The sequence below is a fragment of the Alligator sinensis genome, unplaced genomic scaffold (assembly GCF_000455745.1).
Source record: "Alligator sinensis unplaced genomic scaffold, ASM45574v1 scaffold879_1, whole genome shotgun sequence".
Lineage (NCBI taxonomy): Eukaryota > Metazoa > Chordata > Crocodylia > Alligatoridae > Alligator > Alligator sinensis.
The window spans coordinates 424,491-448,662 of record NW_005842250.1 but is presented as its reverse complement, the minus strand read 5'-3'; the positions used below and the strand labels follow the sequence as shown (position 1 = coordinate 448,662).

Sequence of the window (24,172 nt, the reverse complement as noted above, 5' to 3'; positions counted from 1 at the left end):
TGCCAAAAATTCAGCCATTTCATTTCTCACCCAGCACCCAGAAATGACTGTGCTCCTTTGTATCTGAATGAAGAGTACACCGAGCACAGGTAGTGAAACACAGTGAACTAAAAAAAATTGGGTATATAAACAAAAAATAAAAAAGGAACATTGTATACATCATCTTTGAAAAGAGTTAATGAAGCATGTTTCAGTAAATAGCTGCTTGGATTACCTAAACATTTGTAATTTTTCTGCATTTTTAAATCTTGCACACTGTATGCTGAGCAGCTGAGCAGCAGGCAAGCCCAGAATTAGGACAAACAAACGTAGCACAGACTGTTCTTACCCTGAACACAGACAAAAATATTGTAATCATGGTAAATACTGGCACGTTCATGTATTAAACTGAAATATTAATTTTTAAATTTAAAAAGAATTATTTCAAGTGCATGTTTAGTTTCATAGTGCTTAGGGTCAGAAGGGACCTAAAAAGATCATCAGGCCCGACCCCTGCCCCGGGCAAGAATGAGTACCAGGGTCATAACATCCCAGCCAAATATCTGTCCAGCCTCCTCTTGAAGACCCCCAAGGTAGGAGAGCACCACCTCCCTTGGGAGTCCATTCCAGAGCCTGGCAGCCCTAACTGTAAAGTAATGTCTCCTGATGTCCAGCCTGGACCTTCTCTTTAAAAATTTGTGGCTGTTATCCCTAGTAACCCCCCATGGTGCCCAGGGGAACAGAGCCTCACACAATTTCTGCTGGTCCCCCTGAGTGAGTTTGTAAGTGGCCACCAGATCCCCTCTCAGCCTTCTTTTGTGGAGGCTGAATAGGTCCAGGCCCTTTAGTCTCTCTTCACAGGGCCTGACCCACTGCCCCTTGACCATGCAAGTGGCCCTCCTCTGGACCCTCTCAATGCTAGCCACATCCCTCTTGAAGTGCGGCATCCAGAACTGGACATAGTACTCCAACTGCAGCCTGACCAATGTCGCATAGAGGGGAAGGATCACCTCCCTGGACTTGCTTGTGATGCATCTGTAGATGCACAACAAGGTGCTGTTAGCTTTACTGACTGCTTCCTCGCATTGGTGGCTCATGTTCATCCTAGAGTGAACAATGACCCCAAGATCCCTTTCTGCCACTGTGTTGACAAGAAGGGTGTTCCCTAGCCTATAGGTGTGTTGTTGGCTCCTTCTCCCTAGATGCAGTACCCTGCACTTGTCTGCATTGAATTCCATCCTATTCTCATCTGCCCACCTCTGTAACCTGTCTAAATCTAGCTGGATCCTGTCCCTCCCCTCCAGTGTGCCCACCTCGCTCCACATCTTGGTGTCATCAGTGAATTTGAACAGTGTGCTTTCCACACCCACATCCAGATCGCTGATAAAGATGTTGAACAGTACAGGCCCCAGAACTGAGCCCTGGGGGACCCCGCTGTTCACATCCCTCCAGGTCGAAAATGACCCATTTACCACCACTCTCTGAGTGCAACCATCTAGCCAATTTGCCACCCATCTGACTGTGTAGGTATCAGTGCCATAGTCACCTAGTTTTTTTATGAGAATGTGATGGGAAACAGTGTCAAAGGCCTTTTTCAAGTCCAGGAAGATGACATCCACCTTGATGCCCGCATCCAGGGACTTTGTGACCTTATCATAAAAGGAAACCAGGTTAGTCAGGCAGAATCTGCCCTCAATGAACATGTTGGTTGCTCCTGAGCATTACCTCCCCTGCTGGGCCCTTGCAGATATGCTCCTTGATAATTTTCTCAAAGGTCTTCCCAAGGACCAAGGTGAGACTAACTGGCCTATAGTTACCCGGGTCCTCCTTTCTCCTCTTCTTGTAAATGGGGACCACATTGGCCCTTTTCCAATCCTCTGGTACCTGGCCAGAGCCCCACAAGTGCTCATAAAGCCATGCCAGGGGCTCTGCTATGACCCCTGCCAATTCCCTCAGCACCCTCGGGTGAAGAGCATCTGGACCTACTGATTTAAACACATCCAGCCCCTCCAAAAGTTCCCTAACTATGTCATCCCTGACCCAAAGCATGGGGGTGCCTCCCCTGGGTCTGTCCATAATCCTAGTGGGGGAAATGTCCCAGTCCCTGTTCAGGAATATGGAGGCAAAGAATTTGTTAAAGAGGTCAGCTTTTTCATTTGCTGCAATCACCAGATTTCCAAGCCTGTCCTGTAGAGGCCCCACATTACCCAGTGCCTGCTTCTTACTCCCTATGTATTTGAAAAAGGACTTTTTGTTATCCCTAATTCCAGTCCCCAGTCCTAGCTCCATCTTTGCCTTGGCCTTCCTAACAGCCTCCCTGCCGTCATGAGCAACGGAGGTATAATCCTCCTTGATGACAGCCCCTTGTTTCCACTGCTTGTAAGCCTCCTTTTTTTTGCCCTCAGGGATTCCTGGATGTCTTTGCCAAGCCATGGGGGCTTTTTAGCACTCCTGCCCACCTTGGTGGGCATTGGGACTGATTCCTTTTGAGCTTGGAGGATCGCCTCCTTGAGAAACAACCACCTGCCTTGGACTCCCATCTCATTGAAGCTCCAAGACCCCAATGCCTCTCCTACTAATCCTCTTAGCTCATTGAAGTTGGCCCTCCTGAAGTCAAGGACTTTTTCCTTACCACTTGCTTTCACAACCCTGCATTGGATAGTAAATTCCAGCAGGTGATGATCACTGTCACCCAGGTGGTTGAGTATCCAAAGACCCTCACCTGTGGCAAGGACCAAGTCCAGCAAGGCATTTCCCCTGGTGGGACTATGCACATCCTGGGTTAGGTGGAGGTCCTGTATCCCAGCTAGGAACCTACATGAGCATTCAGGCTTGGCTGACTGCTCCTCCCAGCAGATGTCTGGATCATTTATGTCACCCATGACAACTACATCCCTTGATTTTACAGCCTCCATGAGCTGATGTGAGAATTCCACGTCCAGTTCGTGCCCCTGGTGAGGCAGTCTGTAGTAGATGCCCACTATCAAGTCCCTTTCCCCATAACCTCCTTGCATTGTTACCCAGAGCACCTCAGTTTGCCCCTCCTCTGACCCCATCCTGATCATTGAGGACATGTATTGCTCTTTGACATAGAGCACTACACCACCACCCTTTTTCCCTGCTCTGTCTTGCCTGTACAGCCTGTAGCCCTCAATGTCCACTGCCCAGTCATGGGTAGAATCCCAACAGGTTTCCGTGAGCCCCACTAGGTCTGGGTTTTTGCTAGCTAGCAGGACGGTGAGTTCCTCCTGCTTATTTCCCATGCTTTGAGCATTTGTGTAGAAGCATTTGAAGCCTCCTGTAGGTGCATGTGCCGCCCCCTTGTTCCTATGCCTGCCCTGGCCCCTAGCACTTACCTGCGCGTGTCACCTGGCTTGACAGTGGAGTGACCTCATGTTCCTCTGCATCCCTGTCCCCTGGTGAACCTAGTTGAAAGCTTGCCATATGAGATCAGCCAGCCTGGAAGAAAAAACATGCTTACCTTTCAGGGAGGGATGAAGCCCATTTCGCCTAAGCATGCCCTCTGTGTGGAAATGTGCATCATGGTCCAAGAACCCAAGGCCCACCTGGTAACACCAGCTCCAAAGCCACCAGTTGACCTCACCAATGCATGCCTCATGGTGCCGCCTGTGTCTGCTCACTGGAACAGTAGAAGAGAAAGCCACCTGTGCCCCTGTCTCCTTGAGCTTGGTCTCTAGAGCCTTGTAGGCTCTCATGATGCAGTCTGGACTGCCCCTAGCCACGTCATTCATTCCCACATGGATGCGGACCATGGGGTATTGATCAGAGGGTCGTATGAGGCCCAGGATCATCTCCATGATGTCCCACATCTGAGCTCCAGTCAGGCAACAAACCTCACATGCCATGGGGTCAGGGTGACAGTGGGCCCCTCCATTCCTCTCAGGTTGGAATCGCTGATTATGAGGACCCACTGTCTCTTCCTCTTGGTGTTGTGGTATCACTCAGTCTGTGCATGCATGGAGTAGCATCTGCTCCTCTGGAGGCATCCTCTCCTACTTCCTCCTCCACAGCTGCCAGGGCCTCAGTCCTGTTCTCCAGCTGTACCTGGGGGGGCTGACACTGTGGTAGCACAAGTAGCCCTGGCTCTGGAGGTGACCATCTGCCATACTGTTGCAGTGGGTCTCTCCTGGGGGGCTTCTCCACTAGGTTCCTGACCCTGCAGAGAATGAAAGTACCCATCAGTTTCATCCTCGGAAGCCCTGGTCACCTGCAGCCTGCAGACCTCAGTCTGGAGCTCCCTCACCTGCTCCTCCAAGGCCCAAAGGTGGGCACATGTGAGACAAGCAAAGGAACTCCTGCTCCCCACTCCACCCCCCTCAAGCTGCAGATGCCCCATCAGGCATACCCCACAGACAGGGGGGGAGGGTGACTTCAGCCCCCCCGCAGGCTCCGTCTGGGTGGAGGCCTCAGAGGAGCCCTGGGTAGGCAGCACCACCGGGGCTGGGGCTGTTGCTGATGTATTCACACAATACTATCCCTTATTCTCTATTTAGAAACTGTCTATGCTGCAGCAGAGAGAGGCTTAAATTTTATACATATACTGCTAAGGGTGAATTCTCAATTGTTTTTTCAGCATTATGAATCGAAGGATATTACAAGTAGTGAACAGGCACTCAGCAGTGACATTGCCAGTATTGCCACTTGAGAAGGAAGTGGTATCAGGCATCCCTCTCTGCCTTCGTGAGTGTGTTCTTCTCTTCTGCAGGTTGTGACCAGCTGCAGCAACATGGAGCATAGCAATTGGGAGCTAAAAAATAGGAGCCAGAGAAGGAATGGGGCGGGGGGGTTGAGTTTAAGAACGAGCAAAAGAATTTGTTTTGGAAAACCACCATGTAGTGCCTTCTGCCCTGAACTTGGGTACCCCTTCTGTACTGAAAAGCAGGGGGGGGGGAGGGCGGGGCTCAAACAGGAAGGTGAGGTGGAGAAAAGTGGCTGATGGCCAAGGAAGTGGGGGAAGGGCGTTCCTCCCCACCACCAACCTTGCACTGCGACTGTGGGTCTTCATGCTGTGCAATACCTTGTGCCTTCCTTCACAGCAATTAAATCCACCAACCCTATTTACATCAAAGTTGAAGTAAACAATGCAGCCCCCACCCTCAGGGCATAGCCCAGTGTCAGGTGTCACTTACCAATGCATACGTAAAGTGGTATTGTCTTTTAAGTCCCATGTTGCAAAGCAGCTCTCATCCTGCATTCTAACACTGCACTGCACCTGAATTCATCAGCCACAACCTGCACTCTTCTTGACCACTGCATTAGCTGTCCTGTGCAACCCAGTGGCAACTATCCCAGCTGGACTGAGTCCTTCTGCCTCTGTCTGATATGCTGCCGTCTGTCATGTACCTCAAAACTCTCTGATTGACCACTGCTCCCACAATTTATAGGCCTTGCGCAGGGCAGGAACCCCCCACTTCCCACCCCTCTGCCAACCTCATTTTGAAGTAAAAAAAAAACTCCAGACAGGCTGGCGCTAGACTGGAAAAGAGCATGAAAATCTGGGCAAAAAAGAGCACCAAAACCCTGTGCAAAAAGTGGGGGGAAAAGACTGCAGGGGGAAGCTACTTTGGGTTGCTTTGTAAATTGGGTGTATGTGACATGGAATGATTGTGGTACCCCAATGTCAATGCCCAGGGATGCCAGCAAGCTAGACTTGTGATGGGATAGCAGTCTTGGTCAGAGGAACAAATTGGCCAGGGGGGCAGCTCCTTTGGGTGGCCTATGGTACCGACCCCCGATGCCAAGCCTGACTTGAGGGGGGTCTCAGGCAGCCACTTGCAGAGCTTTGCACAAAAAGATTTCATGAACCCCCTTCATCAGGCACTCAAAAAAAGCACGGGTAGGGGAAGAGTGCAGGAACAGGCTTGGGGCAGTCCCTTTGGATGGATGCCCACCTGGCCGACCCCCAATGCCAAGCCTTGTGAAGGGGTGGAAGGCTTTGCAGAAGTTGGGCAGCATGCTTATTGAACTCAACCCCCCCCCCCCCCCCCCAAAATAGGGATGTCTCTAAAGGAAAGCTGGTGACACTCCTGTCCATTGAAATCAACTTCCATCTTAAAATGCCCCCTGGTATAAATTACTAATGCGAGAGCAGGAGGGTAAAATTGTTATGACGTGTCCCCTAGCGTTCTTTAAAAGTAATAGCATATTAAGCCATAATGTGCTAAATTATGTACACGTTAGGTCATTAGTCATGTTATATTACAAGAGTGAAAAAAAAATGGGAACATCTTTAGCCAGAAAAGGCTGATGCTATGGACAAGTGCCCAAGGTGAATTGCTCCTATTTTGTTTCACAACAGCGGTCTGTGAATGAATTTTTATTTTTAGCTGACAATAGGTAATTCACCAACAAAAAATATTTTAAATTTTCACTGAAATTTTACTTTGAAATGATTGGAGGTTTTAGAGCGGAAAAAAGCTGTTTACTAAGGAAACCAAAACCTGAAAACTAATGCATTTTGGATTTTTAATTTATTTTATTTTATTTTAATTTGTATTTATTTATTTATTTATTTATTTTACAAAAACCCCAATTTTTAAAGGACAAAGAACATTTTTGTGAAAGTTACCAATTTCTTGAAAAAACAACTTCCAACAGCAATACTGCAACAAAATCTTCCTGCTCATTTCTTATGATCTGGGTTCTTTATAGGATGACTCCAACTCCACTGCTTTAGTGACTACCCCATTCCAGCTAACATTCTTTTTATTGCCTTGTCAAGCCACAGAAAGTTTTCCTGATTCACTGAGCTCTTTAAAGTATTTCTTACCTAATGTCTCCTAAACACGCTCTTATGGCTACAGTGTGTAAGTTATGATGCTGCAGACTTTCCATGCTGTTTGGAATACTTAAACAATGAGCATTAGTTTCAATAATGAATTACCATGGTTTCTTGGGCTTTTTCATATAAGGCCCCTTCATGTGTGGCCACAAGTTCTGTATTGTTACTAGCACTATCATAACACCAGTCCCATTTCCCAGAGATGACTGCATATTATTGTTGATGTAACGAGATCATATGGTTGGGTTATGCCCTGCAGCTTCACATGGGCACCAGGATTGTGTGTGTACAAATCTGTTCCACTCCCACACTAGTACCTCTGCAAAACAGGATGACAACTGCAGTCTGTACTTCCAAAATGCAGGGTCAGCATCTTTGTACCTTCTAGGGTGCCATAAAGGAGTAGAAAGGAGCCATATGGTCCAAGAACCTTCATTAGCCAATACCTCTGGCCAGCATGCTTAGTGGCATGTTTCATTCTAAGAGTGCAGACACACAAAAATTGAACCATTGTAAAATGCCTCTGGTCTAAGTGTTATGTGTGTCCATACACTAATGTAGCAGCTGATACAAGCCTCTGAATTTCAGGATGCTTAGGTAGGTAACATGGAGCTGTGTCTTGAATCACGTTAGCCCAGATTTCTAATTTTCTCTAGTGCTTTGCTACTCTTTATACATCCACTAACCATAAAGTGCCTTTAGTATATAATTTATTGGCTTTTGACTCCTCCCAAACTACCAGAAATAGGTCATGCTTAGGTTACTGCAAAGCTCCTTCCACTTGGGTTTAATAAGGTCCATGATGCAGTTTGTGGCACTGCTCAAACTGGTGCAAATAACCTCTCTGAATATTACACGCAAATATGTACATGTATAGGTTTTTGGCAAATTTTTCTCTTGCAATTAGTGGATAAAGATGAACTCAGTCAATAGGGCTTAAGTTGTAACTTCGGGAAGGTGGCGAGACTGGAGCCCATGCAGTTCTCTCCATAGCCAAGGGCCTGCTGCCCAGAGATCTGCTGGTAGTCAGCACTCTGACTCTTTGTCAGCTTTGAGCACACAGGGCAAGAGGCTGCACCAGAAGCTCCAGCAGCCATGTGTTTATGATCATGGCCTGTGTTTGTTTCTCTTACAGGTTAACAATCCATGCTGAGTGCCCCATGCACCTGGAGGACTTCCCAATGGATGTACATGCCTGCCCACTGAAATTTGGAAGCTGTAAGTGCCAGGTTCAGCCTTCTTCGCAGAGACACACTGGCACAGTTTTACATGTATAAATCCTGGTAGCTTATTTCTTACTTCTTCTTATTTCTTCAATAACACTTCAATTGGGTTTTTAGGTGATCTTATTTGTTATACAGTGCTCAAGCATTTACCAAGGGCTTTACATAAATACAATAAAACCACACCTTCCCCTATTACAGACAAGATTGCTGCATGCATATGTGCAGGTAATTTGGACTCTGGGGGTGGGTTGGTGATATTTGATCCTGCTGTGAGTTTGCCACGTAAGTAAGCAGGGTTCCCTCCACAGCCTCTCCCCCGCAGAGGCATGTGGATGGAAATACTCAATGTGTTTCCTTCAGAGAATGCCAGTTTATCAAAATAAAAATGTCCTGTGAGATATCTCAATCTCAGCAGAGTTGTAATGTGGCCCTGCCAGCCTGGTGGGCTTCAAATGCTGCTTGGTTCTGCTGTCCCACCCAACCAGCTTCTGAGCATCCCACTGTATAGACTGATGGGAAATGGAAACCCCAAAACCCTGGGAGCTGAGGTTCCTGGCTCCTTTTCAGGAAAAAAGGTGGGATGGTCAGGAGCCAGGATCCTGGAAGCCCACAGAGCACTGGCTCCTCAATTGTCAAGTCACAACTCTGCAGCAGTCTGGGATCCCAGGACTGTCAGAGGCTGCATCCCCCTACATGGACTGTCTTTGGCACTCCATTCATTTTCACCTAGAATCTCAAAAATCTTGGATCACATTCCAAATGGGAATGAAAAATATCAAAATCCTCCACAAAGTAAAATTATCTTTCTCTGTACAGCTCTATGCAGAGTCGCCTCCTAGTATGGGGGCCTGCCCTTCAGTCTATTTCAACCTTTTGAGAGTTACCTATTCCCAAATAAATAAGAGTTTGGACTACCACCTGATGACATTCTAGGGCAGGCTTGTCCAACATACGGCCCACCAAGCCATTTTCTGTGGCCCGCGGTGCTGCGATGGGAAATGAAAGTAAACGCTGTTTACTTTCATTCCCCCCCCTTGCCCCTCTCCCAGCCCCTCAGCAGCTTCCTAATGGCTGCTGAAGGGCTGGGGAAGGGACAAGGTTCCCACACGCATCGTGTCAGCTTGACGTTGCTGGCGTGGTGCGGCTCCTTCCCTCCCCCCTCATTTCACGGTGTCCCTTCCTCGCCCCACCCCTCCCTTCCTCATTTGCATGCCAGCTCTTCCCCTCTCCCACATTGCAGGGTTTCTGTTCCTAGCCCCGCCCCTCCCTTCCTCATTTGCATGCCAGCACCACCCTGCGCTGGTCCCTGCCAGCGGCGTGGGCTGGAGCAGGTCACAGTGCAGCGGGCAGATGAAGGGGGCGCGGATGCCAGCTCAGAGGGATGCTGCAGCCGGGCCTGCTGGAGATGCTGATGCCGCTGCTGCTGTGGCTGTCAGGGTGGAAAGCTGGTGCCACTTCCGCCTCCCTGCATGCCCCTACTCCCGCAGACATCATGCTGGAGGTGGTGTGTCGCTGGCCCAGGGGAGGGAGGGACCCCTGCCACTTGGGCTCGGGCTGCCCCGGGGAAGAGGGAGCAGGGGGGTGTCCCTGCACATCCTGCACCCCTCTGTAGAGTCCCCACATGTCCCCCTGGCTGCTCAGCCCAGGTGCGCTGGTGTGGGAGCATCCTCAAGGCTGCCCAGGTGGCAGGGAGGACACGGTGGGGTCAGGCAGTACCCCTTGACCCCTGCACTCCCAGGCTGCGGCCGGACTGGACAGGCCATGCGAGCACCCGCTCCTGCCAGCCCACTGGGTGATAAAAAGTTCATGATCCGGCCCCACATTCAAAAAGGTTGGACACCCCTGCTCTAGGGTCTCAGAAAATGTAATACAATAAAGCACCCAACCATCTAGTTTGAAAGAGAGGAAATTCAAAATTCATGGAAAGGAAACCCTTGTTAATGCCAAGTGGAATTAGTCACCAAAGGAGAGTAAGTGCAAGAGGGTTAAAAAGCCTCATACTTAAGGGTATGAGAAGAAAGAGAAAAACCCTCATGCTACAAGGTTTAAAGCAGCCTCCGACCATTGGGGCTTCTCACAAGATCTTCGGGGGAACAGATTATCCCACATCTGCCAACTGTGAGCTTTCTTTAACCTTCCTCTGAAACAGATGGTCAAAAGAGGGATGTTGTACTAAATGGATGATGGATCTACTCCAAGTTTGATTATTTGTATGAGTGCCAGCACTGCACACACACAGAATGTGATGTAGAAGACCCTGAGGCTATGGTCCAGCAAGCAAGTTGCGTGTATGTGTCTCAATAAGTTACAGCAAGAAAAAAACTCTACCATAAATGCACACTGTGAGACACTTATCCTGTTACTACCTTCAGACAAAGGGAAAGATGCTATTTTTAGATAGGATGAGAATACAATTGGCCATCCTCACTTCTAGCTACAAACAGAACATGTATATGCCCATTATGTAAAGATGTCAGCTTGCATTTGTCATAATCCTGAGATGCAGTAATCTAGGGATAGGTAATTGTACCCTAGGACTGTCTCTATTCTGGCAGAGAATTTAGTCCCCGCTGTGCTTATCTCTGCACTGTTCCCACTGAGCAGATCCCATGGCTGCTGTCTGTCTGAAACAGTGAGTGAGTGGCTGCAGTGGACATCAGGATGACTAACTGGAGTCTTTCCCTGTGACGATTAGAGAAATAGCCAGACTGACCTTCTATCTATAATTCCTACTTGGAAGTAAGCTCCATGTGGTAACATCAACAGCAGGATCATGCCTGCAACAGTCTTTTGTTTTAAAGCAGCTTCCTGTACAATTATCTGAGAAACAAAAATATATTCTTATAATTGCTTGTACCAAGTCAGTCTTCCTCTTCATTCTGCTGGTGAGCAGATGTGCTAATGGCATGTTTTCTTGATTACTGTTAGTTATAGTGTAATAACAAAGATTGCCAGGAGGAGACACCATAGCTTTCTTTTATAGTGTATAGGGATAGACATTCCAGCCCTAACTGTAGGAGAGTGAAATAAGAGACAGAGCAAAGCCAGAATAACACTCTCACCTAGCAAAGCCTGGAAGCAGCTTTCCTTAGATTACCTCTCTTTCAGTTATTTGCTGCAACACAAAAGTTAGGATAGGAGGAAGAAATGGAGGAAAGGAACTTGTGTGTATGTTTCTGGTAGAACTAATTGGTGAATGATTCTTGGCATCATCTTGTTTTTGAATATTTTAGCATCTGAATGGCAAAGTTCTGAAATAAAGATCCTAAAGACAAGAAGGATTCCCACTAATATTGCATTTATAAAACAGAAAGCAGGGTAGATTTGTATGAGAGAGTGAGGGCAAGGCTGTGCATGAGTGAGACAGAGCAAGCAAGGCCATGCGAGCAAGACACAGAGTGTGAGAGCTTTCGTGAGCTGTAGCTCACTTTATTGGATGCTGGGAGTGACTGTGTTCACCCCTTCTCTATAAGAAGTTTAAGTTGTTGCCTAACAGCTTTTCCAGTGCCTGTATCATACCAGACATACTCTTTAAGGATTTAGCAGATTTTGCCTTAAGCATTGGAGGGGCCTGGAAACTTGGGTGGATCATCAGTGACCTCCTGTCCCCATGCCACTTCCTAGTGATGGCAGTCTTCCAAAAGGCTCTGAGGCACAGCACTCACTGAAAAAGCAGGGAACAGAGCTTGGCAAGCCAGCTTTCACTTTCCACCAAGCAGTGTTTGTTCCAGGACTAAGAGTGAAATGCATTTGACTGTCTCAGCATACACCCTAGAAGATGTGGGCACAACCCAAAACTTCCCTACAATGCTGCTCACAGTAGGATGCATGTGCTTTGGAGAGGAAAGCAAAGGATGCTGCATCAAGTTTGACCTTTTTGAAATTTCAAGAAACTCCCCTGATTTGGATTGGGCTGCCCCATATTTTTCAAAGAAAATATTAAACAAGTCAGAAATAGTGTCAGGCTATTAAGCATGCCCAGAATATCAATGCCATTGCTATCTGATATGAAGAATAGCAGTGTCCCATGGGACAAAATTAGAGAACTGACAGCTTTATTTGCAGGAATGGAAAGATTTCACTGGCTGGAAGTGACTTACCATCAATCCTGACAAAAGCACCCAAGTCTCTATTTGAGAAGCCTATGGGATGAGGAGTTAAAAATCTCTCAGCTATGTGAAAAACTTTTTAGAGCAGCTCTTCAGCAATCTTATTCTATAGGCTTGTTCACTTCATGGAACTACCATCTTGGGCCAATCAGAGCAGGAACCTTGGAATCTTGGTCTTCTAGGAAGAAGAGACCAGCCAACTTCTTAGTTTGGCCGGGACAGCCCTGGATCTGAAGGTTGCAAGGCTGGCATTTCTGTGAAAGCAAGCGTGTCTGTGTGTGAACAGGGGTGTCTGAGTGTGCAGGTGAGCAGGTGTGTGTGTGGGGGGGAGGAGCAGGTAGGTAGATGGGTCGGCACTTGTGAATCACATCATATATGTAGGAAGCTGGAGAATGAAGGAGCACATATATGAGGAGGGGGTGGGAAGTGAGGTATATATTTAAAGGAGTGCCATGTAAGTATTTGGAGGACTATGTTGCTGTATGCTGCTACATCTCCCAAGACCTACCAGCCCTCTACTGGCTGCCTCTTCTTCAGTTTGCAGGCAGCCTTTTCTCAGCCCCAAACCGTCCAGCGGCCCCTAACAAGGATTATTTGCAGGCTGCCTGGCAAGCCTGTGATCACACAGGAGAAGAAAGTAGGTTATTGAAGAAGGCAGAATGGAGAAGTGGGAAACTTTACTAACGGCCAGTTTTTCATGTGTGGCCCCCAGCACATACAAAATTATCCCTGGTTGAAAAATTGATGATTGTGAGTTACAGGGATTCTTAACAAAGCAGTCAAATGGAGGTAAGGCAGCTGCAGAAGGCCAGGAGAGGAAGATCAAAGGCTTGAAAGCAGGAGGAAAGTGAGTCCTTGACGTTCATATAGATGTAGGAAAGACTAGGATGTTCAAAATGACTAAGAGAGTGAGGAACATTCAGACCTATCTGGGTACAGAAATACCTATGATGTGGGCCTCTCATTTAGGAAACTATGGGGTTTTGGTTATGTAGGTATGAATTCTGTTGGTTTGAATTCTGCCTGAAGTCTAAAGAGCACAAGGCAGGTGCTAGAACAGAAATATGTACATGGCTGTTCATGCTCACATGTATTCAAAAGACAGCACAAGAGAGTTAAAGAGGAGCACACTGCCTCCTAAAATAATGCATAGTCCTACTCCCTTACCAACTTACTTCACAAAATTCTTAGCATCTAGAAGACAGTCACTAGTAAGCCTTGACTTTTAGATGATTGACTCTTCCTAAATCAAGTTGGTGGCTAGACATGTTTGGCCATGTGCATCTTCATAGCTCCGTGGAATTCACAACAGGAATTAATTTGACTCCAGATACTACTGTTTTAGGATGATCAGAAGTCTGAATCTCCTTCCTCCTTCTCTACAGATGCCTACACGAAGACAGAGGTAATCTATACTTGGACGCTGGGGAAAGATAAATCAGTAGAAGTGGCAAAAGGTGGATCTCGCCTCAATCAGTATGATCTTTTGGGCCATGTTGTTGGAACAGAGATGGTTCGATCTAGTACAGGTACTGGAGTGAGTTGGTGTCAGGAATGAACTTTAAAGCTGATTGCACTATAAGGTATATTGGAAGTTAGTGTACTTTACTTTCCACTCCTGTTAGAAGTCAAAGGAATTCATGCACATAATTACTAGTTGTGCCTTTGAATGTCTTCTTGGAGTTCATTTAATTTTGGTCATCTTTTAGTCTTTCAGAAGAACATCATGGACTTTAAGCCAGAGAATGTGCATATGATGCTCATTGATTTTCTTATCTCTTGGACAATATTACAACAGTTACAGAAGAGTGTCTGTGCTAGGGGGCTGTTCTGAGGCTGACCTCTAGTGTCAGCCCATGTGCTAGGGGGCTGTTCTGAGGCTGACCTCTGGTCTCAGCCCCCCCACCTATCTCACCTGCCATGCCTTGTTAATAAGTAATTAAGCTGTTCATTAGGCAGAAGGCTGCCCTTCATGTGCCCAGCTATACCAGGGGGTGTATACACGCTCTGACGTCCCCTACATATGCCCTATGCCTCACAGGTGTTACTACTGCCATCTACTCTATATGCCCCTGGCACTGAGCCCTCTGGCTCCTGTCTCTTTGCAGCATGCAGGCATTGAGTTCTCTAGTGACTGGCTTTCTGTGCCTCTATCCTGGGTACCTGGTTCTGTAACCCCTTAGCTGCACCCCTCTGGCACTATGGGCTCACCCCAGCCCCTAGGCTACATCTTAAATACAAGCCCCTAGGCTACAACTTAAATACTAACAGTAACAACAGTAAGTTTCCATTCAGAGTAACATGCCCCTATTCTTGGTACCTGGGAGACTCCCTGTAGTCATGTAGGACCTAGAGAGCAGAGCAGATCCACATCTCAAGTACTTTCAGCAGGCAGGAGCTCCTTTCCTGCCCATTGCCAGAGAGAGTGCATGTCTGTTAGCTACAGCTTGGGCTTATATAGTCCAGAACCCTGCCTCCTTCCGGTCAGGTGATGTTGGCGGGTGTGGCCAATTACTTCCTTAGGCTGTTAGCCTGGCAACCTGCAGCTGGGGAGCTCTGCTTAGCCTGCGGAGCTCCCTGGCCAGGCCTCTTCAGCCTTAAGGAGCAGCCATCTCTTAGTGCCCTGCTACAGTGTCCCAAGCAAATATTTTCTCTGATTAATGACCAATATTAATCACCTCTCTCTTCCCTTTCCCTGTGATTCAGGTGCATACAGCTGCTATAACCTCATGTGTGTGTGTCCTCTTTTTTTCTCTTCTGTGTATGTTATTAGAATCTCTTTTGAGTATATGTCCCCTTTACAAAAAACCTCTCTTTCGTAAGTCACATCATCTTCCTTGAGGAAAGGTGGGGAGTCCAAGAATAAATATTATATCTCATCCACGTTATAGCAAAAAAACCTGAAACAGTAATAGACTGAAAGCTAAAATGGAAAGAGAGCCATAAAACTACTGATGAATAATGACTGAATAGTGTAAAAATCATGACAAAAGGACGCTGTGTTCTAAATGCAGTGTATCAGACTGAAGACCTTAGTAGCAGAGGGAAGGGAATGAAAATAAAGATGGCAAATAGAGAGAATCTACTGGTTTACTGTGGAAACCTTTCATTGCCAGGAGCCTGTCCCAACTCTGAGCAGAGATTATGTAAGGGGGGCTTAAATATTGGAAGAGCATTTGTCATAGGCTCAGTGACCGAATAACAAAGTAAAAGTGTTACAGTCCATAAAAAGTTGGCAGGGCCCTACCTGTCACACATCTTGAGGCAGAGTAAGAAATGGAGGGGTAGCTGGATCAAAAAACCCAGCCCAACAGGAAAGGTGCCTCTTCTCCCTAGGTGCAGAGAGGCCGAGAAAGCCTCCAAGGACTGTTTCCTAGTGATGTTCAGATGATTTGCTTTTCTTTTGTGACTGTTTTGAAGGTAATAGAGCAAGTCCTGAGGAAGTGCTTTAAAATGACTAATGCATGTAGATTTCTTCCCCTTTCCTGTTGATAAAAGTGCTCATCAGCCTACACCTACCCACCTGCAAAACAAACCTCATGTTTTTACAAAAGCTTTGCATATAAAAGTGACACCTGGAAGGTTAGCACCAATTTCATGTTTCAGGAAATATACACTGGTTTCATGCTGTTATTGTGCAATCTTCCTGATAATAAAACATCAGGATCTGTCAGCCAATCGCTTTATGATAGTATATTTGCAGAACTTGGAAATTTACTGAAATCATGCCTTCTGTGGATGAAGTTTAATGCTCTGTAATCTGGACTGACGTTTTGTTGGTTCATACATGGCAGATAAGGTTTGTTCTGCTGCTTTCTGCTCTAACATGCTCTTTCTCCAGGGGAGTACGTCGTCATGACCACACATTTTCACCTCAAGCGGAAGATTGGGTACTTTGTGATACAGACATACCTGCCCTGCATTATGACTGTCATCCTATCACAGGTCTCCTTCTGGCTTAACAGAGAGTCTGTCCCTGCCCGAACTGTTTTTGGTGAGTTTTTGACATGCAGCCTTTTGATAGGAAAAGGATTTTAAATGAAGAGCAAGTGTGGCCTCTTCAGGAACCAGAGTGCTGATGTGGTGGCACCATAACTACCTTTCTGTGTTTGCTGATCTTATTATCATAGTGCTCCTCAATCTGGGATCTGAATGTCTCTTTGGTGGGCATGGTATACTTAAGCCTCACCCATGTGCATAGTGAATAGTCCTGGGAATCACTGTAAATTGTTTACTGTCTCTCCTCCTGGTAGATGGCTTGTATTCATGTGAACCTTTGCTTCCTTCTGGAGTACCTACCTCAGCTCCAGAGGTACAGAAACAGGCATATGCAGTATGTGCTGCCACACCTCACTAAGTTTCCAAAAAGTAACATTTCTTATGCATATTTTGTCCTTCCAAAGGCCTCTTATTCATATGTAGCTGGAGGAAAAGTAACGTTAGCCAGAATCTTGATCTCTGATGCAGTTAGTACTGGGTTGCATGGACAGAGGTGAATTGCAAACTACGTTAAAGTCCCAAAATCTGAAATTATGCTGGGGATCATTAAGTAAAGTAGGATATAGCCCCAGGTATCAGAACTTTTCTTCTCCAGGTCATAGTGGTCCATCAGTGAAGTCCTCAGCTCTTGCCAGCTTGAAACCCACTCTTCTGGGGAAGGCTGTTGAGAATCATGTGGCAACACAGCATGATTAGCATCTACCTTCCTTTTATCTCTGTCAGTCAGGTTTGAGGCATAGTACACCATGGGGACAGTTTTGATCTTGGAGACAATGTCCTTTGGACCTTGGGCCAGGTTCACATGCCTGTGGTATTGCTATCATTCCTCTAATCAGGAAATGTTTTTCATCTATTAACAAGCCTTGGCAGGGATGAATGTTGTGGTTTTATAGTAATTTCATTTTCCAGCAACTCCTCCCATAAATAGAATATTCTGCTGCTGCTGCTGCTGCTATTTAAAAGACATTATGGTGGCTTGATAAGGAGTATATTTTTCACAAAATAGGTATAATTTACATTGTAAAGTCCTTTGGGCTTAGTTCTTAGTACAGTACTAAATCTGCAATTAGTACTGGAAGGACATTCTCCATTAAAATTAGTAACCCTACCACAATCAGTGTTTTTGGTACCAAAGCACATCCTGCTTACTAGCAGTAATCTTAATAAATTAATAAATTATATAAAACTAAATCTGCTTTATGCATTACCATACTGACATGCTCACCTTGGGAAGACTAGGTATATGGAGAGGGACATCAGTTTGCAGTTGCTACCTCCCTCCTCCTGCCTCCAGATTAGATCCGTTTGTACAGTGAACAAATTCCTGGAGTGCATCCACTGGCCTTCATCCTAAATAGTTTTTAATTATTTGATTTCTTTGTGAAGAAGATTTTCAATTCATCTATAGAGGCAGCATGTAGACCTGGCATCACAGGTATGTTAACATGCCTTAAAATTAATTCCTCTCTTATTTATCTACCCAGACCATGAGACCTGGATCTCCTCATGCCTTCTGAATTAGGCGCTGGCATCTAGGAGGCTACATAAAAGCGGGACAAATAATATTGTGCTAAGTGTGGGAAAGGCAATAACTCAGGGGCAGGCAAAATACGGCCTGTGGTCCAAATCCAGCCTACCAGGCAGTTTCATCCAGCCCACAGGTGCCCACCAATTAATTGTACCCCACTCAGCCCATAGTCTTTGCTCCCACCTTCCTGCACGTGAGGGCCCTATCCCCAGCCATCATGCACAGCTTCTGGGTGGAGCCACTTCTGCCACTACTGCAGCCACCAAAGGATCTGCTTGGTTTCCCCAGCCTTCAGTGGCTCCTCCTTGCGTTCCTGCTGCAGCTCTCACTCTGGGCACCATGTAGGGAAGCTGCGGCTAGGTGGAAGTGCAGATTATGAGGCTGGGGCTGGCAAGAGCATGGAGCCCAGGGCCTGCATCCAGCAGGGTGGTGAGAGCACGCAGCTTGAATGGGCAGGCTGTGGGCATGTGAGGGAGGGTGGGGAGTGGGGGAATCCCCCCACATACCGCCCCCATGGCCAGTTCCAGGAGTTGCACTTGGCGGCAAAGAGCAGAGCCAGGCAACCCACCTCTATCATGCGGGCCTTAAGTGCAGCTCCCAGGATTTACATGCCACCGGGGGAAGCCTTGTGTGATGCAGCTGCTTGCCTTCCCTACTCCCTGCTACCACATGCAGCTCCTGGGACTGCTTCCAGGCAGAGTCCTGTGAACTGCATGTGGTGGAAGGGAGTGGGGCCAAGCTGCTAGGTCCCTCTTGCGGGGCTTCCCCCCAGTGCTGTGCAAATCCCAGGAGCTACATGTGAGCCCCACATGATAGAGGTGGGCTGGCCCTGCCTTGTCACCATGTGCAACTCCCAGAACTAGCTGGAGCCACGCATCACCCAGTGACTGCTTGGTGTAAGCCACAAGCACCCTCAGGGCCTGCTGCCTGCTGCTGCTGCCACAGCCTCCAGCAGTGGGGGCTGTGCACCATAGGGGGGCATGTGGGGGAGACCCTAAAGCCCCCCCACCGTCCCTCACCCCCATAAAACCCAAACACACCCACACCTTGCCCACACCTTCCCACAACCCTCCCACACACAGCCATATCCCTTCACTACCCTCACACACACACACAAACATACACATCCCACACCCCACCATACATACCTCCCAACCATACCCCACGGACAATATAAGAGTAACACGGACAATATAAGAGTAAGACTTTATTTTTGAGCTATTATGCAGTCACCTCTATTTACACCATGCAAACACACATAAATCAGTCCAAAAATATTTTTAAAAATAAAATTAAAATATGTTATATGATTGACTTAGTATATGACTTGGTTTTTTTCCAGTTCCAAGATGGCAACCCCCCTCCAAAGGAGTACTATTGGGGGGAAGCGGAGGGATTTCTGGTAAAAAAGGTCAGGGATTAGGGGTGGGACTTCCAGTCCCAAGATGGCAGCCAGGGGGTGGGGCACCTGCTAAGGGGCAGAGCTACCCTTGTGGCCCTTCTTAGCTCACCACAACTGATTAAGCAGCCCTCCAGCCAAAATAATTGCCCACCCCTGCAATAACTACTGAAGGAAGAATGCAGTAGACTACAGGAGAAATGTGAAGTAAGAATATCTGTTTGACTTTCCATTACTGTTTGCCTGAGCAACTGGTGCCTCTTGCAAGGGATAATGGGATATGGAGTTTTTCACTTTCAGGTAGGGGTGCACCGATAGAGATCTTGGGCGTCAATACCAATAGCTGATATTTAAGGAGGCATATCAGCCAACAGTGATCCAATATCCAATTCAGCTGCCATCAGCTGGTAAGTCCATTATGGTGGAAGGGGCGTGGGGATGCAGATCAACACCCCCCATGGTGAGGGAGGGGGCAGGTGAGGGGCTCAGCTCATGGGGTGGGGGTGGCTCCCACCGTTGCTTGCACCCTGGGAGGGCGGGGGGGGGGTACCCCAGAACCTGTGCGGTGCATAGCAGGCTGTAGCTGTGGGGTGGAGCCGGAGCTGGTGCTGCACAGGGCTTTTCCTGGCAGGGGCTTGGCTTGGAGTGGGCTCTGGTAGTGCTGGGAGGGGTTGCAGCCACCCCAAATTTTGCCGCAGCTCTGCTCCTAGCCCCGCGCTGCTGCCTGCTGCCTGGCGCAGCCATGGCTTTTCCTGGCACTTGGGTGGAGGAGGGATGTTCAGCCTGGGCTGCGCTGGGTGGCAAGTTGTGGTACAGGGCTGGGAGCAGAGCTACAGCAAAATTTGGGGTGGCTACAGCCCCTCTGGAGCCCACTCCAAGCCATGCCCCTGCCAAGGAAAGCCCTGCACGGTGCCAGCTTCAGCTCCAGCTCCACCCCGCAGCTGCAGCCCACCCCACACCACACATGATCCAGGGGCACCCCTTCCCCCACCCTCCCAGGGTACAAGCAGCATGAGCTGCACTACTGTCCCACGCCCCCACCCCACCTCAGCTGGGCAGCACCTGCCTCTGCCCCCTCCCTCACCTCGGGGGGTGTTGATCTGCATCCCCACACCCCTTTCTTCTGTTGTACGCGCAGGACATACACTGTGAATTAAAATCAAGCAGGAATCTTATCAGAGGATAAGGCACAACACTGGTTTTATTGAAAACACAAGACAAGCAAAATTAAAAAAAAAAAACACAAAAAGGTGGTGTTTCCTCTTTTATACACTCACACATACCTACCCATTTATTCACATATGTACAAAAAGAGACAGACAGTCCTGCAAATATTAAGATATTACCAGTCCTTAATATGCTTGGGTTAGCTTGGTGACCAGCCAAGTTAACCACAAGAATGAAGCCAGGTCTTGTCGGATGCGTATCGATGCTTCTTCTTTTGTGCAGGACAGACCCAAAGCCTCTTTGTTCTTGTCCATCTTTATAATGATTGTTCCCCATACAAGTCTATGACCTCAGACTAGAGTCTGTCAATCATAATATTGCAACAGAAGAGGAGGATAATTTTGTCATCGAGGGGATGTGACACAGCAAGACCCATGGCTTCTCTTCTGTTGCAATATTATGATTGGCCGACTCTTCAGGCTTTGTGGTCTGCAATTTCTTCCACCTCTTGTCAGCAATTTCTTTAGCTATTGGAATAAAACATGATCTTGTATTTTGTAAGTTTTAACTGCTGATCGTGGACATTGTTGTAACCTTTGGCTGTTAGATCACAGAAGGCTATTTTTATCCTTCTAGTCTGAGGTGCAAGACTAAGGGCATGTGTAGATGAAATGGGGGCCCTAAATTGAAACCGTGGGTTTCAAAACACACCACTTCAGTCTATCTCCTGCTCACCTGCGGCCTGAGCTCCTCCAGCTGGCACACCAGAGACCCCAAAAGGGAGCAGACCTTACAAGGGGAGGTGGTCATGCTCCCGGACCCCAGAGCCTGAAAAAGTGTCAGGCAGCCCCCGCAGCCGAGAGCCAGAGGCTCCGTCTGCGTGGAGCCCAGAAACATGGGCTCTGTCTGGCTGGAGGCCCCTGAGGTGCCAGAGGGGGAGGCCGCAGACTCCGAGGGGACCCTCGATGCCACTTGTAGGCCAGCTGCGGCTGGGACTGCCTTCCCTAGGCTGCACTGGCAGGGCCTCGGGCCTTCCCGCTCACCTTCCTGTGCAAACTCTTGTGATAACTCGCATGCCGGGCCCAAAAGCGCACCTATTTGCGTGGCCCACTTGCGAGGCTCCAGTCGTGAAGGAGACTCCTCAAAGGAGTTTTAGTTTGCTGCGTCCCAAGTCATTTAAGTTGCATTATGCCACCGAATTTCCTACAGCGGCTGGAATTAATGAGCAATACACTGCCGAGGCATGCAAACACTGACACCATTAAAGCGGTGCAAAAGCATTTAGCCTGCTTTAAAGTGTCGTTCACACACGTCTCATTTCGTCTCAGCATATGCATTTCCACACATACTATTTATTCTTTCATTACCTCTTTTCAAACATCCCAGACATACCACAGGCCCTGCATATACACTACTTCTCTTATGCTATATTTAACCTACAAAATCACAAAACAAAATGACTTACACTTATGCTAAGCAATGTAAAAATCAAAATAGAGTCTCAAATAAGGCTAAGTTACACAGTTATTTGAGCAAACTAAAATGGATATTGGCTATAAAATAATAAGTAACAAGGCAATAAAGGATATTATAAAGGCAATATTAAGAGTATATAAAGACAAATTAACTTTAGCTCAATACCTCCTCCCTCCCCTTCTGATATACCAGCTGGAGGAAGCTCTGCACACTGCCGGCTCTGCTCCATGCTGCATTGTGGCTGCACACAGCACAGGCATTTATTGGCCAAATTATCAGCCCCATTGGGCCGATATCCATCTGATATAAACAATTTTCTTTATATCGGTACCGATCCAATATCAAACTGATATATTGGTGCACCTTTACCTTCAGGTTGTTGGTATCAAGCCTGGTACTCACCAGAGATCATTAACATCTAAAGATTGTTTACTGGCCCCTGAAAACTGAAATGTGTCATGTTAGGGCAAATGTCCATGGGCAGATGTCCTTGTTCCCATCAGAGCAGCAAACATTTGTGCAGCGTAAGCAAACAGATCAAAACTGAATGGACTATGGACGTTCATCACCTTCTGAGTTTTCTCTGCAGGTTGTGGCTGAGTCAGGTTGACAGGGAGCTGATACACATTAAATGACATGTAGAGCTGAAATCAGTCCTCACATTAGCTTATTAACTGTGAAATTATAAAATAGCTTCCTTTTTGCAGGTCACCTTGAGGGAAGCTCACTGAGGAGTAACTGGCATTCCCTGAGCCTGGGGTTGGGTTCTAAACCTGGTGTCTACAGCAGGCAGCTATTCATATTTGGGTGTGGATCACTGCAGAACAATGTGGATCACTGCAGATCCACTCATCTGTGGATCACCGCAGAACAATGTTTTCTGAATACTCTTTATCCTTTCATCACAAAACATGGAGTTGCAGTCACCAGGCATTAGTACATTCCTTGGAGATAATGGTGTCCTGAAGATATTACAAAAGAGGGAAATACTGGACTAGATGCATCAAATGAAAGGGAGAAAAATATCACTTTTTTGATACTATATCACATGCTCATGGTTTTGAGTCAGATACCATGCCTTGCGGCTATGGAATCTTTTCCATATGAGAAGTCTTAGCCTAGCTGTTTTGATACATCCCAACAAAGGTAATGATATGCTGCATGCCTAAATTTCTTCCACAGTTCCTGCCAGATGTGGAACATTTAACTATCCTACTTCCCTATATGAAAGAGTGGTGATTCCTGACTTGGGTGACATTATTTTACCAAAACTTTTATTAGAGAAAAATGCAGCAGCGATGACAACAAAACATTTTTTGAACTTGTGCCAGCTTCGTCAAATTGTTCATTTAACAATAACGAAAAGCATTGTGAAACAAATTAACAGCTTTGTTTCAATATTTTTAACTGAATCATTTCAATTATTGGATTCTAAATAATTCTTCATTTTGAAGTTGTTTTTGTTGTTGTTGTTAGAATTGAAACTAAACATTTCACCTGTGTCAAGCAAAATGGCTTTGAAATAGTTTAGTTTATCTACAAATGTATTTGCTGAAAATTTCAAAAAAGAAAAAAAATTTTCAAATTGCTACAAACCTCCTCTTTTTGTAATTTTCCAGAATTGACCCCCAACTCAAATATCTGATATTTGTCCATCTCTAATGATTACATTTCAATAGTGGGTGAATGATCTTTCTACATACAGGCTCCTTCAGAATGAGAGTTCCAAATATGTTAGGATCGTTATAAACTGACCTCCTCCTGATCCACCATGTATTTCATTTGGGGGCCACTTCTGTTCTCCAAGGCAATGCTTTTTCACCTCTGACCCAGCAAGTCCTTTTTTACACAAGCACACTTCTTCTTACGTACACACTTGTATCCTACTGATGAGAAAGAGACTTGGATAGGGCACAATGGTTATGTCTCCTTCATGTTCCCAGTGTGCCCAAAGAGGGCTACCTTTGAGCATTCCTGGCGCACCCATTTCTGCTTGCAAACATCAGTCCTGGAAATGAAGCAATGAAACCATTCTGAGGGTCATCCTTCACGTTTGCTCTCAGCATACCTGCAACTGAAGGCTCAAGACTGGCTCCTAGGGCGTTCCCAGGGTGGCTTCCCCAATGTATTTCCAAGTTTGGCACATGAATGGGAGCAAGTGGATTGAGAACATACTCAAGAGTGATCCACTATGAGGATGCAGAGTTAGGGTGTAGACATACCAATGATTCCCAAGTCATTTGTATACCTTCATAAATGTACTGGGACAGCATTTATTTAAATTAATTTATTGATGTTGTAACACATGCCAGAAGTTTGAAAATTTACAACTGCACTACTTAATCAGGACCACATGGACCTCTTCAAGCTTGTTTCATGCTCTCTGTATGCTCCAGAACACCTCACAGTTCAGACTGAATGGGATTCTTTCATTTTGTGAGAACCTGCAAGCACTTTACCAAGAACCAAATAAGATACTAACATTTC

At 46.7% G+C, this 24,172-nt stretch overlaps 1 protein-coding gene across 1 annotated transcript in view; it reads left to right on the top strand.

Moving 5' to 3' along the window:
• The window catches only part of LOC102381815 (gamma-aminobutyric acid receptor subunit alpha-3-like), a 165,301-nt gene that overhangs the window by 124,246 nt on the left and 16,883 nt on the right, over positions 1-24,172 (top strand). Inside the window, exons 5-7 of the mRNA XM_006027532.2 lie at positions 7,917-7,999; positions 13,502-13,645; positions 15,958-16,110. Of these exons, the coding sequence (XP_006027594.1) occupies positions 7,917-7,999; positions 13,502-13,645; positions 15,958-16,110 (380 nt within the window). The remainder of the gene's footprint in view (positions 1-7,916; positions 8,000-13,501; positions 13,646-15,957; positions 16,111-24,172) is intronic.